Source organism: Hemiscyllium ocellatum, chromosome 42 (genome assembly GCF_020745735.1).
Source record: "Hemiscyllium ocellatum isolate sHemOce1 chromosome 42, sHemOce1.pat.X.cur, whole genome shotgun sequence".
Lineage (NCBI taxonomy): Eukaryota > Metazoa > Chordata > Chondrichthyes > Orectolobiformes > Hemiscylliidae > Hemiscyllium > Hemiscyllium ocellatum.
Window position 1 is genome coordinate 30504645 of NC_083442.1, and position 13554 is coordinate 30518198.

The 13554-nt window shown below is 36.8% G+C and overlaps 1 protein-coding gene across 2 annotated transcripts in view; it reads right to left on the bottom strand.

Annotated features, from left to right (window-relative positions):
• The window catches only part of scaper (S-phase cyclin A-associated protein in the ER), a 324173-nt gene that overhangs the window by 228236 nt on the left and 82383 nt on the right, over nucleotides 1-13554 (bottom strand). For both annotated transcript variants that reach the window (XM_060853762.1, XM_060853761.1), the window contains exons 9-11: nucleotides 11660-11884; nucleotides 2021-2194; nucleotides 102-192 (exon numbers count right to left, since the gene is read on the bottom strand). In XM_060853762.1, the coding sequence (XP_060709745.1) occupies nucleotides 102-192; nucleotides 2021-2194; nucleotides 11660-11884 (490 nt within the window). The remainder of the gene's footprint in view (nucleotides 1-101; nucleotides 193-2020; nucleotides 2195-11659; nucleotides 11885-13554) is intronic.

The following is a 13554-nucleotide window of genomic DNA, read 5'->3' on the forward strand; positions in this document are numbered from 1 at the left end:
CATTTATGGCCATCTTGCATGGGAAAAGATCCATTTTGCAAAAGAAAAAAATATTTTTACTGAAATGCCAATGGAATACACATTAGCTACAGTGCACATACCTTCATATTCTGCAAGGACATCATTCCAGTCCAGATTTTGAGATTGTGAGGAAACACTATAGAGAGACAAGCTGCCGCTATTCATGCTGGCCTACACAAAGAAAGAACATCACTTTGATAGACCGAATTCAACAGTTATGTGGTGATAAAAGACCAAAAGGTGTACCAGCTTTTTACAAAATGAGCATCAATCTGCAAAAACAGGTAGAGATTACACCTAGAAAATATCTTCCTCCTTAAGAATAATGATCAGTTGAGAAGGATCGAGCTGTTCTATCACAATAAAGAGTCTGAGCTACAGCAGGTTGTTCTTCAGAAAATTTGTTTGAAATCTTTTTAAGCTTCATGTGGACCACATATTTTATAATAATTCCCTATTCAGTCACTATCAGTGATAGCAAGGCTTTTTGAAACTTAACTTCTTTGACCAAAAGTAAATGGAAAGCAGTTACATCTTTTTATGTTGCGTGGCTGTTTGATTTGTGAAAATAAAACTCATTACGATATTGTCAACTCTGCTCAGAATTTCTGAAGTAGACTTTTTTTTTCCTAAAAGTTTCCATTGCAGAGACTAAGGCTGTTCGTATTAGAGCTGCAACCTCAACCGAAAACACATTACTGCAGTTCAAAATTACCTATGACAAGTGGGAAAAATCTATGATAAATAACTATTATTATAATGATATTAAAAGTGCTGAATTTGGACTTGCTGCTATCAATGAGATTGGTTATGCCAATGATTTAACCTGAAGAATAACCTGAGGATAAACAAAATTCTCTGAATGCCCTAACAGGGTTTGGAAACCAGTGGTTCTCCAAATAGCTTCTTCCAGTTCACTCAAGTCTACAAGTATCAATTGATTTTTGCAAGCTTTGTCTGTTAATTTTTAAGTTTTTAATTTGGATTCTACTTCAACTATTTAAAAAACATTTTAGTGCCAGTGGATTAATTTTCAATCACTATTACTTTTAATTTTTATGTTACCTTTTACCAATAAAGCAAATCTAAATCCATTTCAACTTAACAAATATCTTTTAAGCTAGTTTGCAACATTTTTTTTTCCACTCTCCCATTTTTCAAATCACTTTTCAAATCTTTGAAAGCTCTCCATGGATATTATTTTAATCTCTATCCTCCTACACTAACTTGCAAATACTTCAAGGCCCTGTGCACTGCTCAAATTCAAAATTAATGCATTCATGAAGCAGATAATCCCTTGGTAAAACTAACAAAGCCTGCAGTGTAACCACCTTTCAATACACTGGGTTAAGACCTCCATTTCCTGCCAGAACAGAGGAAACTCAAAGATGGATAATGGAAATTGGCTAGTTAACCAACATCTCCCAAAATAAAGTTTTACACATATGGTATATATGGTAGACTTGGGAATGGCAATTAGAAGAATTTTTTTAAAAATTATGTAATGCTGTTCTACAAAAAAAAAATAGACGTGGCAGACCATGCAATGGGACATACACCATGCAAGGCTTTTTAATAACAAAAATTTAGACAGAAAAGGCAATTTCATATTTAAATATCTTATATCCAATGGAATTCTCAAAGACAGTTAAAAAGCAGGAAATCAGTACCAACAAGAGGTCCAGCTATATTGGAAAATACAATTAATTTTTGCTAATTTCCTTGTTCACAATCAATATTCAGCAATGCCTAAGGAAAAATGCCAACTGTAGATGTCAGACCTTGAATGTGCTCTGACATAGTCATCTAACCCATAGAAACCCAGTGTCTAAAGGTAATAAGAACGTACATTCAGATTGGAGTTACCAAGATGGGTGGAAACGTACATTAACACTTTCAAGGAACAGAAAAAATAAACTACAAATTATATTTACATATTGAATGTCAAAGAATTGGAATAAACTGATATAAACTGTAAATAGATGTAGGTCACACTCACTGTGAGCTCGCTTTCAGTGTCAGTCTCTATGTTTATGTCATTGTTTTCCTCAGCCTGTATTTCTCTTGTTAATTGTTCTTCCTCAGCTATAGCATTAGCAATCGCTTCTTCATTCTCCTTTTCCAGACGGTTTGCCAGTTCCTCTCCTTTGGCAAGGACTGCTGCCATAGATTGCTGAGAGGGAAGAAAAGTAAACATGTATATGGGTTTTGTTAATGATGACAAAAAAAAATCCAAGAATACCAACACATATATGGAAGAAGTTGGCTCTGAGCACAACTCTTTTGCACTTGTAGATTACTGTTAATATTTATGCATATCAATAAAAATGAAACGTATAATGCCTGTTCAATAATTAAATCCAATAAATAATGAGCCAGTTACACTGCAGAAATTTAATTCTACATTAAACATAGTGCATACTAAATACAAGTAATTCTGAGTTTTATTCCTCTAAAACTCAAATAGCCCAATTGTCCATGAGTTGCATCATATAGCACATATTTGTGCAAATGTCTAAAGTTGTGCACTGGCGTTCCAAAAGTTGCCACAGCTAACACTGAACAAATGATGTGACATCAATTTATGACCACACAGATCATTAGGTATAAGATGAAAAGATAAACTGTAACACGTTGAAGGCCCCTCAATTCCTCCAAGAGGAAAATGAATCTCAAAGATGGGATGTAGAAAGAACAAATGGGTTCCAACATAAATATGAAGGGGATTAAGTGGAGCGTGTTTAACTTATGAAGAAGGGTGACAAATGTACAAAACTACCAGAAAAATAGCCTGTATGTTCCTGAAATCAACAAAGACTACTCCAAATTTCAAGTGAAAGGAGTGCTGCCGAGTGCATTCCAAGTGAATAATCACATTTCTGTTCCCTCCTCTGTTTAATAATTGAGCATGAAGTAATTTCATAGTCTCAATAAATCAATAACAATGTCATTCCTGTGGTTTCCTTACATTCAAGGGGCCACTTTTTCCTACTAGACACAAATATGAAATCTTCCAGCCTCATGGTACAAAAGGATTTGGCAACTTATCATGACAAATTGCAACATTCAACTCAAAAACAAGAAAAAGCATTTAGTTCACCCCAATCTACCTAGTCATAAAAGATTATACTTTACAGGAGTGTATTTTTTGTAATTCTCTTCCCTCTGCTTCTGTAAAGTTACTTAAAATGATTAATCATGAGTTGCTAAATTCAGTTTTGCATCATGGGGCTGGAATGTTTCCACAATACCTGCAGCTCAACATCACCCCATTAAGCAGCTTTACTGTGTGTAAACTAAAACACGAGGAATTCTGGTGGAGGGAGCACCATAGCCCAGCTTCATCCTCCTTTCACAATTCCCATGCACAAACATCAGATACGGATCAGTAGCAGGACCTGTGACTAGTTGTTGACCATATGAAGGCAAATGGGTCACCCTGAACTACTCCCCTAACTAGGTCAGCACAAAAAAGTGTGGGACAATGAGTCAAAGGTTTAGTACTACAGCTTAGGATAGCTTTATATAGAATATTAGTCTCAGATTATTACTGAAACCAACACAGAGCTAGAATGCACATTGCAGCATTCCTTTCAATAACTCTAACCCAAGCCTTTGAATTCTTATTTAGCAACTGTAAACTGATCAACATCACAAAGTGCAGAATGCACAATTATTTATATAACTTGATCTCAACTAAATAATTGAAAGAATTCTGCAGGAGTGTTATAAAGCAGAATTTGACATTGAACCTCATAATGGAAGATTAGGGTGGATGGAAAAAATAGGTGTCAAAATTTGTCCAGAAATGTCATTTTACAGGTAAGTGTTCAATAACTACAATGTCAAACTCAGCAATATCTATTTTGCAAAGTTCACCTTACCAACATCACAGGACTAAGGTTAAAATTGCAAGCGATGTCTCACAGAGTACAAAGATATAAGTCCATCAGCGCGACAACGGACCACACAAAACCGTCTCCATTTCTGGCTATGTCCTGTCCTCGTGGCAGGACAGAACCAGCAGAGTAGTGTATCAGCAGTACACAGTTGGGAAGGAGTTCCCTGGGAATGATTAACATTAAATCTGGGCCCCATGAAGTCTCATGGCATCAGATTAAAGATGGGCAAGGTAACTACCTGCAGATTACCATGTACCTAACCCTATTACCACTCTTCCACTGCCCAGATGCTAGGCTTACTTGGTCAAGTTGAAGAGAAAGAACCAATAAGAGGGAACAAGACTCAACCTCATCCTTATTCATCTGCTTGCTGCAGTTACAAGACAGCACTAGCAGAAATAACCATTGCATAGTCCTTGTAGAGACGAAATCTATTTTTCATATCCATCATGCTGTGTGGCACACTAAATGGAATAAGTCTCAAACCAATCTGACGACTTAAGACTGGGCATCCATGAAGCATTGTGGGCCATCAGTAGCATGAGAATTAAACAGAAACACATGGCCTGACATATTCCCCACTCCATCTTTAGACCATCAAGAGAGGGTTGAAACCCTGGCTCAAAGAATGTGAGAAGGCATACAAGTTGCATACGAACATACAAAATAGGAACCCCAGAAGTCTACTTTGCTATTCAATAAGATGATGGCTAGTCTGTTTGCATTTCAAATTCTACATTCCCATTTACCATCAATAGCCCTTAATTCCCCTGCCTAACAAGAAAGCCAATCAGCTCTGTCTTAAAAATATTCGAATGCTGACTAGCTAGCAGTATCCACATCTCATGAGTGAATACATAAATTAAAATAACCCAACCTTCCAAGATGGAGTACCAAAGTCAAACAATCCTCAGAGAGAAAAAAATTCTCAGCTCTGCCCTAAAAGGGAGATCCCTCATTTTTATACGTGATCCCCTAGTTCTGGACTGGTCTACAAGACTAAATATACTTTCCACATCCATTTTGTCAAGGTTATTCATGATCTCGTACATTTCAATCAAACCGTCCCCCACCAGGAATGCCTAAAGATGAGAGCCAACCCAGCGAAGCTACAATACAGGACTATTTGCATGTTGAATAGCATAAACAGCAAGTGACAGATGGGGCTAAGCAATTACACAACTAATGAGTCGAGTGTCAGGTGCTGGAAAAGCACAGTAGGTCAGGCAGCATCCAAGGAGCAGGAGAGTAGAAGTTTCCAGCATGGGCCCTCCACCAGGAATTCCTGATGAAGAGCTCAAGCCCAAAACATCGACTCTCCTGCTCCTCGGACGCTGCCTGACCTGCTGTGCTTTTCCAGCACCACACTTTCAACTCTAACCTCCAGCATCTGCAGTACTCACTTTCTTCCACAACCAATGGATCAGATCCAAGCTCTGCATTCATGCTAGATCCTGTCATGAATGATAGTGGACAGTTAAACAACTAACTGGAGAAGACGGCCCCCTGCAAATATCCCCATCTCAATGATGGGGCGGCCAAGCACATCAATGTAAAAGACGAGGCTGAAGTATTTGCAACATCTTCAGCCTGATGATTTGACTGGATAATTAATTTTGGTTTCTTATCAAGGGTCCCCATATCACAAATACCAACCATAAGCCAATTCAATTCATTCCATGTGGCATCAAGAAATGGCTGAAGGCACTGGATACTGAAAAAGATATGGGCTCTGACAACATTTTGTCAGTAATACTGAAGGTATATGCGCCAGAACTTGCTACACCCTAGCCAAGCTGTCCCAATACAGCTAAAACACTGTATAATGTGTAAAATTGTTCAGTTATGTCATGCACACACACAAAAAAAGGCCAAATCCAACCTGGCCAATAATCCCCCCAAGTCTACTCTTAACTGTCAATAAAAACACATGGAAGAGATCATCAAAGGTACTATCAAAAACATTTGCTTAGCAATAACCTACTCACTACTACTGAGCTTAGGCTTTGTCAGGGCTAGTGAGCACTTGACCTCATTACAATCTTGGATCAAACACAGACAAAAAAAAAGAGGCGAACTTGAGAGTAGAAGTCATCTTGGCACTGGGTAGGCGACACAGCTATGTGCACTCACGCTCTTTGCTGCAAAGAACAATGTCAATATGATTATACTATTTCCATAACCTAAAATGTTCATTTTTTTTCACCCTTTAATGACTTCCTGTACCACAATGCAACGGTCATTTAGTCTATCCACCCTGCAGCCCCCACTTCCATCCAATCAAGCTGAAAGAACTTCAACCTGTTGGACAACTGCAGAAGAAGAGGCTCCTGCTTTCCTGGCCTCTCGGTCTACTTTGCAGCCACTCTTCTGTCCTTGAATACTGATCTAATCAGAAGACCCTGTAGTTAGAGGTATGATCATCTTGTGGTACAAAGAATTCAGGTAAGTTTTCCCCTTCTTGATGCACTGTTTGTAGTTCAGCAGCCAGCTCAAATGAGCTGAGTCTTCTTGAAGGTCAAATGTTTATCACAGAAATGTTCACCTTCGATAAAACTAGCAACCAGGAGCTACTACAATCTGTAGCTATGACACATCACCTAACTTGGCAGCCGCTATGAGTTCTAGTTAGCCACTTAAATTATTATATTGAATTAAATTTACTTCTGTTTAAATATATTCTCGATGTTGCTGACTGCCTCTGGATGCTCCTTTTGCTTGTTCTTTTCGACACTGTTGTCTCTAGTTCTTCCAGACATTGCTGACTGCCTCCAGCTCTCACTAGGGACACTCCATTTTATTTTACTGTAAGTTGATATTAGTAAGCTGATGCTAGGGCTTTGACTCTGTTCTGCAGTATAATTATTTGGGCAGTGCCATCCTTAATCCTGGTTGCTGACATTCTGTCACTGTGTTTCTGTGCATGTTCAGTCACTTAATGGTCGCATTGACAATAATTGCAGCCCTTTCAAATTAGAAAGGAACCTTTTCTGATTTCTAGTGATGTAATAGCAAAAACAAATTTAAGAGCTACTTGCATCATATGTATTATTTTATAGGTACTTACTTTCACTGGACAAGGTGAAATACTTTTAAATTTGATGGTGGGGCTCGTGTGATCAGGCTTCCTTAAAGTCTCTTCATACAAGTGAAAAAAAAAATTGAAGTCCTTGACAATTTAACTTCAACGTCTCTGGTTTGGAGGCAGTTCAGAGAGAAGTCTCAAGACAGAAAAATTAACAAAGGCCACACTTTCAACTGTTGCTCTATGACCAATGTTGCCACACATCAATGTGAACAAGAATGAAGTTCAATTGTCTGATACATTTCTCATTGGTTCAGCCCAAATAAGAAGTGACATTAAGTGAGATACTATTTCCTATGGGACCAGAACCTTGCGTATACCAGCACCTTTGGGAGACATGGGGAGAAAGAACTGAAACTTGGATGGTCAGAACATGGTAAATTTTAATGTGTATAACCTTTCTTTCATTGTCTAATCACAGGTTGGGTGTTAATCATCATGTTTTTAAACTTGCAACACAAATGGTCTTTGTCACTATGCAATTTAACATTGTATACACTTACATTTAATTCATCAATAAAATTGAACTATTATAACCTTAAGATGCTGCCAGTTCAGCACAGATTTAAAGTGATCATTCTATTTGTGTTGTCTTGCACTCTGAACTCTGGCTGTCAACAGTAACCTTGTGCTGTTTGCCCTAATTGCGAACATTGTTTACACAGACCTAGATCCTTTAGTCAACTGGCATTTTGACCAAATAGCCAAGAGGTGACAGACATGTTCCTTTCCCACCAAATATGTAGGGAAGTAGAGGTAGCATCTCTCTTGTTAAAGAAACATGGGCTGCCATATAAAATTCAAAATTAACTCAAAAAAGATCCAATACCATATACATCATGCTTGCAAATTTTTAGGTCTCCACAAAATAGTAAACATTTCAAAAGCAAAAAGAAACAAACTCCGCACCTTCAGGGAGTAGAAAGCTGACAGACTGCCCTTCTTCTTAAATCTACAGGTTTCCAAAGTCTAACTTGGTTTGATCAGTTGTTTCCAATTGACACAAACCCGTTTCCTACAATCTTCAATCTTGCTGGTGTCCCTATTACTTTCACACAAATTTATCATTTAAACACAGTCGAATTGTTACCATAAAACATCTAATCTCCTACCAAAGGTCACTTCAGTCATAGCACTGGGTCAAAGGTGGTAAGATGCAGTTAATTGTTGTCTCCTAAAGCACAAGTCAAATTCTGTTTAAGTGTGACTAGGAAGAAGCCAAGAAAGAGGGCAGCGCAAGAACAAGGGGAGGTAAAACTCGAGCAGTAAACCTATTTCATTTTAGTTCTCTTAAAAAATAAAAAATAATCAGGTATATATTTTGACAGAATTTTCCAACAGGACATAAGCCAACCGTCCATCAATGATGATGTTTTGATACATCAATGGATCTTTTCATGCATGGTCTTCCATTTTAGTTTAGTTCTTTTAACAATATGACATATTGAAATGTTCCCACCATAGACTAAGTTAGATGCATTACACAGGGTAAATATTCTCAACATGTTCCAACAGAAATTCAGAAGTTTTTTCTGCAGTTAATCAGAATGGCCTCATCACAACTGGTTTACAGAAAATTTCCCAATGAAAACTATAAGGTGAAAAGGCCAAAAGGAAGAACAACTTATGCCAGTCTTTTGTATGAACACTAATGCAATGTCTGACTATATTGGCATTAGTTAAAATGTGCATGTTGGTGACCAATAGGGATAAATATCAACCAAGACACCAGGGATAACCCCGATCATCTTTAAAATAATGACACAGGAACGCTTCCTTATAGTTAAGGGGATGCATGACAATCTAGGTTTGACATTTCATCCAAAAAACCTACACCTCCAACAATGCAGTACTCCCACAGCACTGCAAATAGGATTTTGAGAGAAATCATGTTGTATTATTAGGGCAGCTATCAGTCCACCATATGTCTTAATAGAAAATTTAAAGACAAATTTTCTTATCTGAACCCACTCAACTGGATTTTTCAGCATCAATTACAGCAGGAAACCCTGCCAATCTTGTTGACTTGTCCTTCAGTGACAGTTGGAAATTAATCTTTATATTTTAAAACAGGCCTCCATATTTTAGCACAAGTATTAATAATTCCACTTTGAAGAGATGAGAGACACAATTCTTGATATTTAACTTTCATTAATCCTCTTAAGCACCTATATATGCCCAAAGGTCCACGGAGCACCAACAATTACAGATCTTATAAGATATAAATCATGGACAAACATGACACAACAATATTCAAAGCATAATTTTATATTAAGTGCAGCTTCTACTTGACTTCGTTCTCCAAAACTTGTCTCAATTCAAGGTATGTTAGTTCAGCAATAAACTGCATGAATCCCACCAAGACTATAAGCCATATTTGTCAAGTGAACAGAAAACAAGATGTTCTATTAACAGCCAAGATGTTTCCATTTTTTAAAATGGCTCCATTTTCCCCTGAATTCTTCCTTGATTTCTCAGTAATGATTTCTATGTCTTCTTTCCCTGCATGTGTGCAATCAGTTCAAAATGAAAATGTATTTGTCACTCTGGCAATGGGGTTTCTACTGAAACCTGCAATGCTTTTATAAGATTTTATTTCAGTCTTTCTTTCTCTTATATTCCTACAAAGGCATTATGCTCTGAACCCTTTGCTTCCCTTGAGAAAAAGTTAAGTGACTTAAGTGTTGGCGACTAGTCATAGGTTTTCATTCTCAAGAAAGTTGCATTAAAAAAAGTGTGTTGATAAATAACTCACAAGAGTTAAGGATTAGTTTCAACCATCAGCAATTAGTCCTTCTGTAATTTTTCATGATCTTGTTAGTTCACGAACCAATCAGATCACATAAAAACATCAAAGTCTAATTGCATGCTTCTTGTGAGTTACATTCTCATTTGATCAAAAAACGTGAAAAAAGACATTTGCAGTAAAACAGTGGGACATCACCACATGAGACCCCTTAGATAATTTAATGCAGCTTTAAAATCCCCGCCTCACAAATTAGAAGTGATTTCTAGACATTGTGGATTCTGACCTTGGGTAATCATTTTAAAACAGAGGGTGAGAATGAAACTTTTACAATTCAAGGTACATTTAACGTTTCTCGAGTTAATTGACTGGAAAACGGCACAAAATAAAAACAAAAGTCATTATACTGATTGGTTACTGGGTACAAAGAGCAATTCAAAATTTATAAATGGGCCTATAGTGTATCTTTAAGCTCAAATCATGAAGCAATTACTGAACATTGTGTAACACATTTTCAACATGTGCAAGCATATATTTTATAATTGTTTTTAATCAACATGTTTGGATATGTTATAATACTCTGGCGCAGGCATACGGACACTATCGCTGCACTGTAAGACCCCCTTCATTACAGCATAGAAGGACATAATTGGTCAATTATATAATTCAAATGAGAAATTACACAAAACACATTAACCTCTTTGCTTTGGAGGATCTAGTAGATGAATATTTTGACTTTTACTTCAATTCACCAGTGTCATGGTTTTATTTTATACTTCAACTTTAGTTAACTGAATACTTTCCCTAAAGTGTTTGCTTTTAGCGGTAAAATTTATCCTGTTCTTTGTTGTAAATTACAACCTGCTCCCATTCTTTCCATTTATTTGTATCAAATTCCCGATTTTCTTCCTTCTCTATACTTATGAAGGAATTTTAGTCAAATACAATTTTACATCAATGTTTTATACTTAATCTTAGGTTTGGGAAGCTGATCTATATATGCCCTTCTCTCCCATTTACATTATACCAGATAAACAAAGGCCTTTAAAGATCACTGCAAAATCTGTATGGGTTGAGTGTTAAGCTAATACACAAATGGCATGATGCACAGTTTAAATTCAGAGTGCTGCAAGCTAGAGAATCAGAGGCTGGTACAATTGAAACATTTAAGAGGCATTTGGATGAGTATATGAATAGGAAGGGTTTGGAGGGATATGTGCCGGGTGCTGGCAGATGGGACTAGATTGGGTTGGGATATCTGGTCGGCATGGACAGGTTGGACCGAAGGATCTGTTTCCATGCTGTACATCTCGATGACTCTATGAACACATCATAATGAACTTTGGAAAGGTATTACAACAAAGTAGTCCATAAAATGAGAAAAGGCTTCCTGTTGATTTCAGTACACTGTTTCTGTTCATCTGTTTGACTCAGTCATCCACCATTTCTCCCCCCCCCCCTCCCAAGCTCTTTCTCATCTACCTGCTACCATTGGTTACATCAACTTCAAGCAATAAGCTACATACCAAGGTATACAGCTGACCCAGTTCTTCTTCCCATATTTCTCTCTGCTGACTGGTAGTACCTCAGTCTCTTGAATCAGGAGATGAAAGGTTCAATATCTGAAGAGAAACTGGTACTACATACTCATCCAGGCTGTTTTTATTACATGTACATTGTTTATTTGAATGCACACTGTTTTTAAAACTTATACATGGCTACATAAATATGAATCTTGTGAAGTGGTGGGAAAAAAATTAAAGAAGTGTTTTCTGAAGCCATGTTTTCTGAAGTTTTGCACTGAAGGAAACTACTTAAAATACAGAATATTGAAAACCAATGCATTTCTTGAATGCAAGGTATTCCATACAAGTAGCATTCTACACTTAATCTCTTAGTACTCACATTTGAAAGATCGCCAGAGAGATCCACGTCAGGTTCCAGTTTTGGAGTGTCTGATGAAGTTGGTTCTTGTACAGAAATGACAGGTATTGCTTCCACATTTACATCTTCTGACAGACAGGCGACATCTCTTTCACTTTCAATAGAGTCTGTATCCTGCTGCCAAGACTTGTCTTGCAAAGGCACATTATCAGGCTGCACTGGATCTGCAGACATGTTTGCTGTGTGCTAATGTAACATAATGCTTATTAACAAGATGTTTCAATGGCTTTACAATTATTCAAAATGCTGCTATTGATTAAAATACAAAGCTCTCTTGGCCCAACTCTCCAGAGTTAAAGCTGTACAAAGACAATTTGTATTTGCTTCCAACTAGATACTAATTAGATTAGAAGCACCTTGTAAGCAGGAGATTTTGTTGCAGGCTATAAAAGAGAAGGCAACTAAAGTGCTTACATGTAAAATAAAACCACTTCATATTTTAAAACCAGTTGAATTAGAAACCCTACAGTGGAATAATCTATTTACATGGCAGGATGGATTTGTAACCCCTGGTAGAAATATACAACTGACCACTGGTGCAGAGTTTGGTCAAAGACTTATCCAACTGCTGAGGAAGATGGATATAGGCTGGCTGAAGGACAATCACATCAAAAGGTTTGTTCTTATACTGCAGATTGAACTACAAAGAGCCTGAAATAATCCATCAAGCATAATCAAAACAAAATGGGTGCGCAGCCAATTCAGAGCTTGGCGAGGGATAGATAAAAGTATGATCAGAGATTTAGGTTTTCAAGAGAATGTTTTAGAGCTTAGGTTGCTAATTACTGGGCAAGTTGGTCTAAGGAGTGCTGGATCTATTCTTCCAAAGGAAATACTATAAATGATATGTCCAATTTGCAACAAAGAAAGCACACACCATCAAAAGCTCATGCAATCCAGCCTCCGAAATCCTAATGATACCATACTATGTATGGCTATTTACTTATCTGTTTTGAATTTTATAAATGTGAACATTTGCTAAAGACTGTACTAGCATTGTTACAGAAATGTACAACCAGAATACAAAAACAATTGTCAGGATTCAGAAATTAATGGGAACTTGCTACATAGCACTGAAGCTCTGTGGTATGTTTCAAATTGTCTGAAAGGCTAAACACACCAGCTTTAGTGGTATCTAGAAAGTAACTAGTTAAATGAGAATGCTTTTTTTTGCAGTATCATGTTTATCAGGCTTTTAGCGAAACAGAATTTCATGAATTAAGTATATGACTGCAGTCACGAGTCATAACAATACACCTGAGGATTAAAGGTAACAATGTGTTATAAGACAAAGTCAAAAGAAATATTATACACTTGAGAATATTTATGAATTCAGTAGTATCTATAACCTAACAATTAGAAATAATGTTAAATTAATTTCAAAAATATTAAGTACAAAGCTATTCTGTTTTCTCAACTATTATCTTTAGCTTACATACATTATTAGTATGAAATTACTGTGACTTGTTTATTGTGAAATTTGTGCTTATTAAAGTAAGCTTTATTAGAGTTGAGGTATGGAGCACTATGTCAGCATCATGTACATTCAGATCATTAATTTCAAAACATTCAGAATTTTAGCACTGGGTGGAATACCATTACTATCATTATGTCATCCAACCATTCAGTAGCTAATGGTTGGGTGCCAGCACAGGCACTAGTCCTGGAAACAAAATATCCTCTGAAGCAATTCAGTTACAGAAGGGGAAACTTTTCAGAGCCAAGAATTTAAACATACATAATATCCAACACAAAATGAAAATTTAATACAAATGTGTAGTCTCCTGGGCTCTTGGAATGATTGATATTTCTAGATTACGGATTTATAATACCAGACAGAATTCTAAATTTCACAT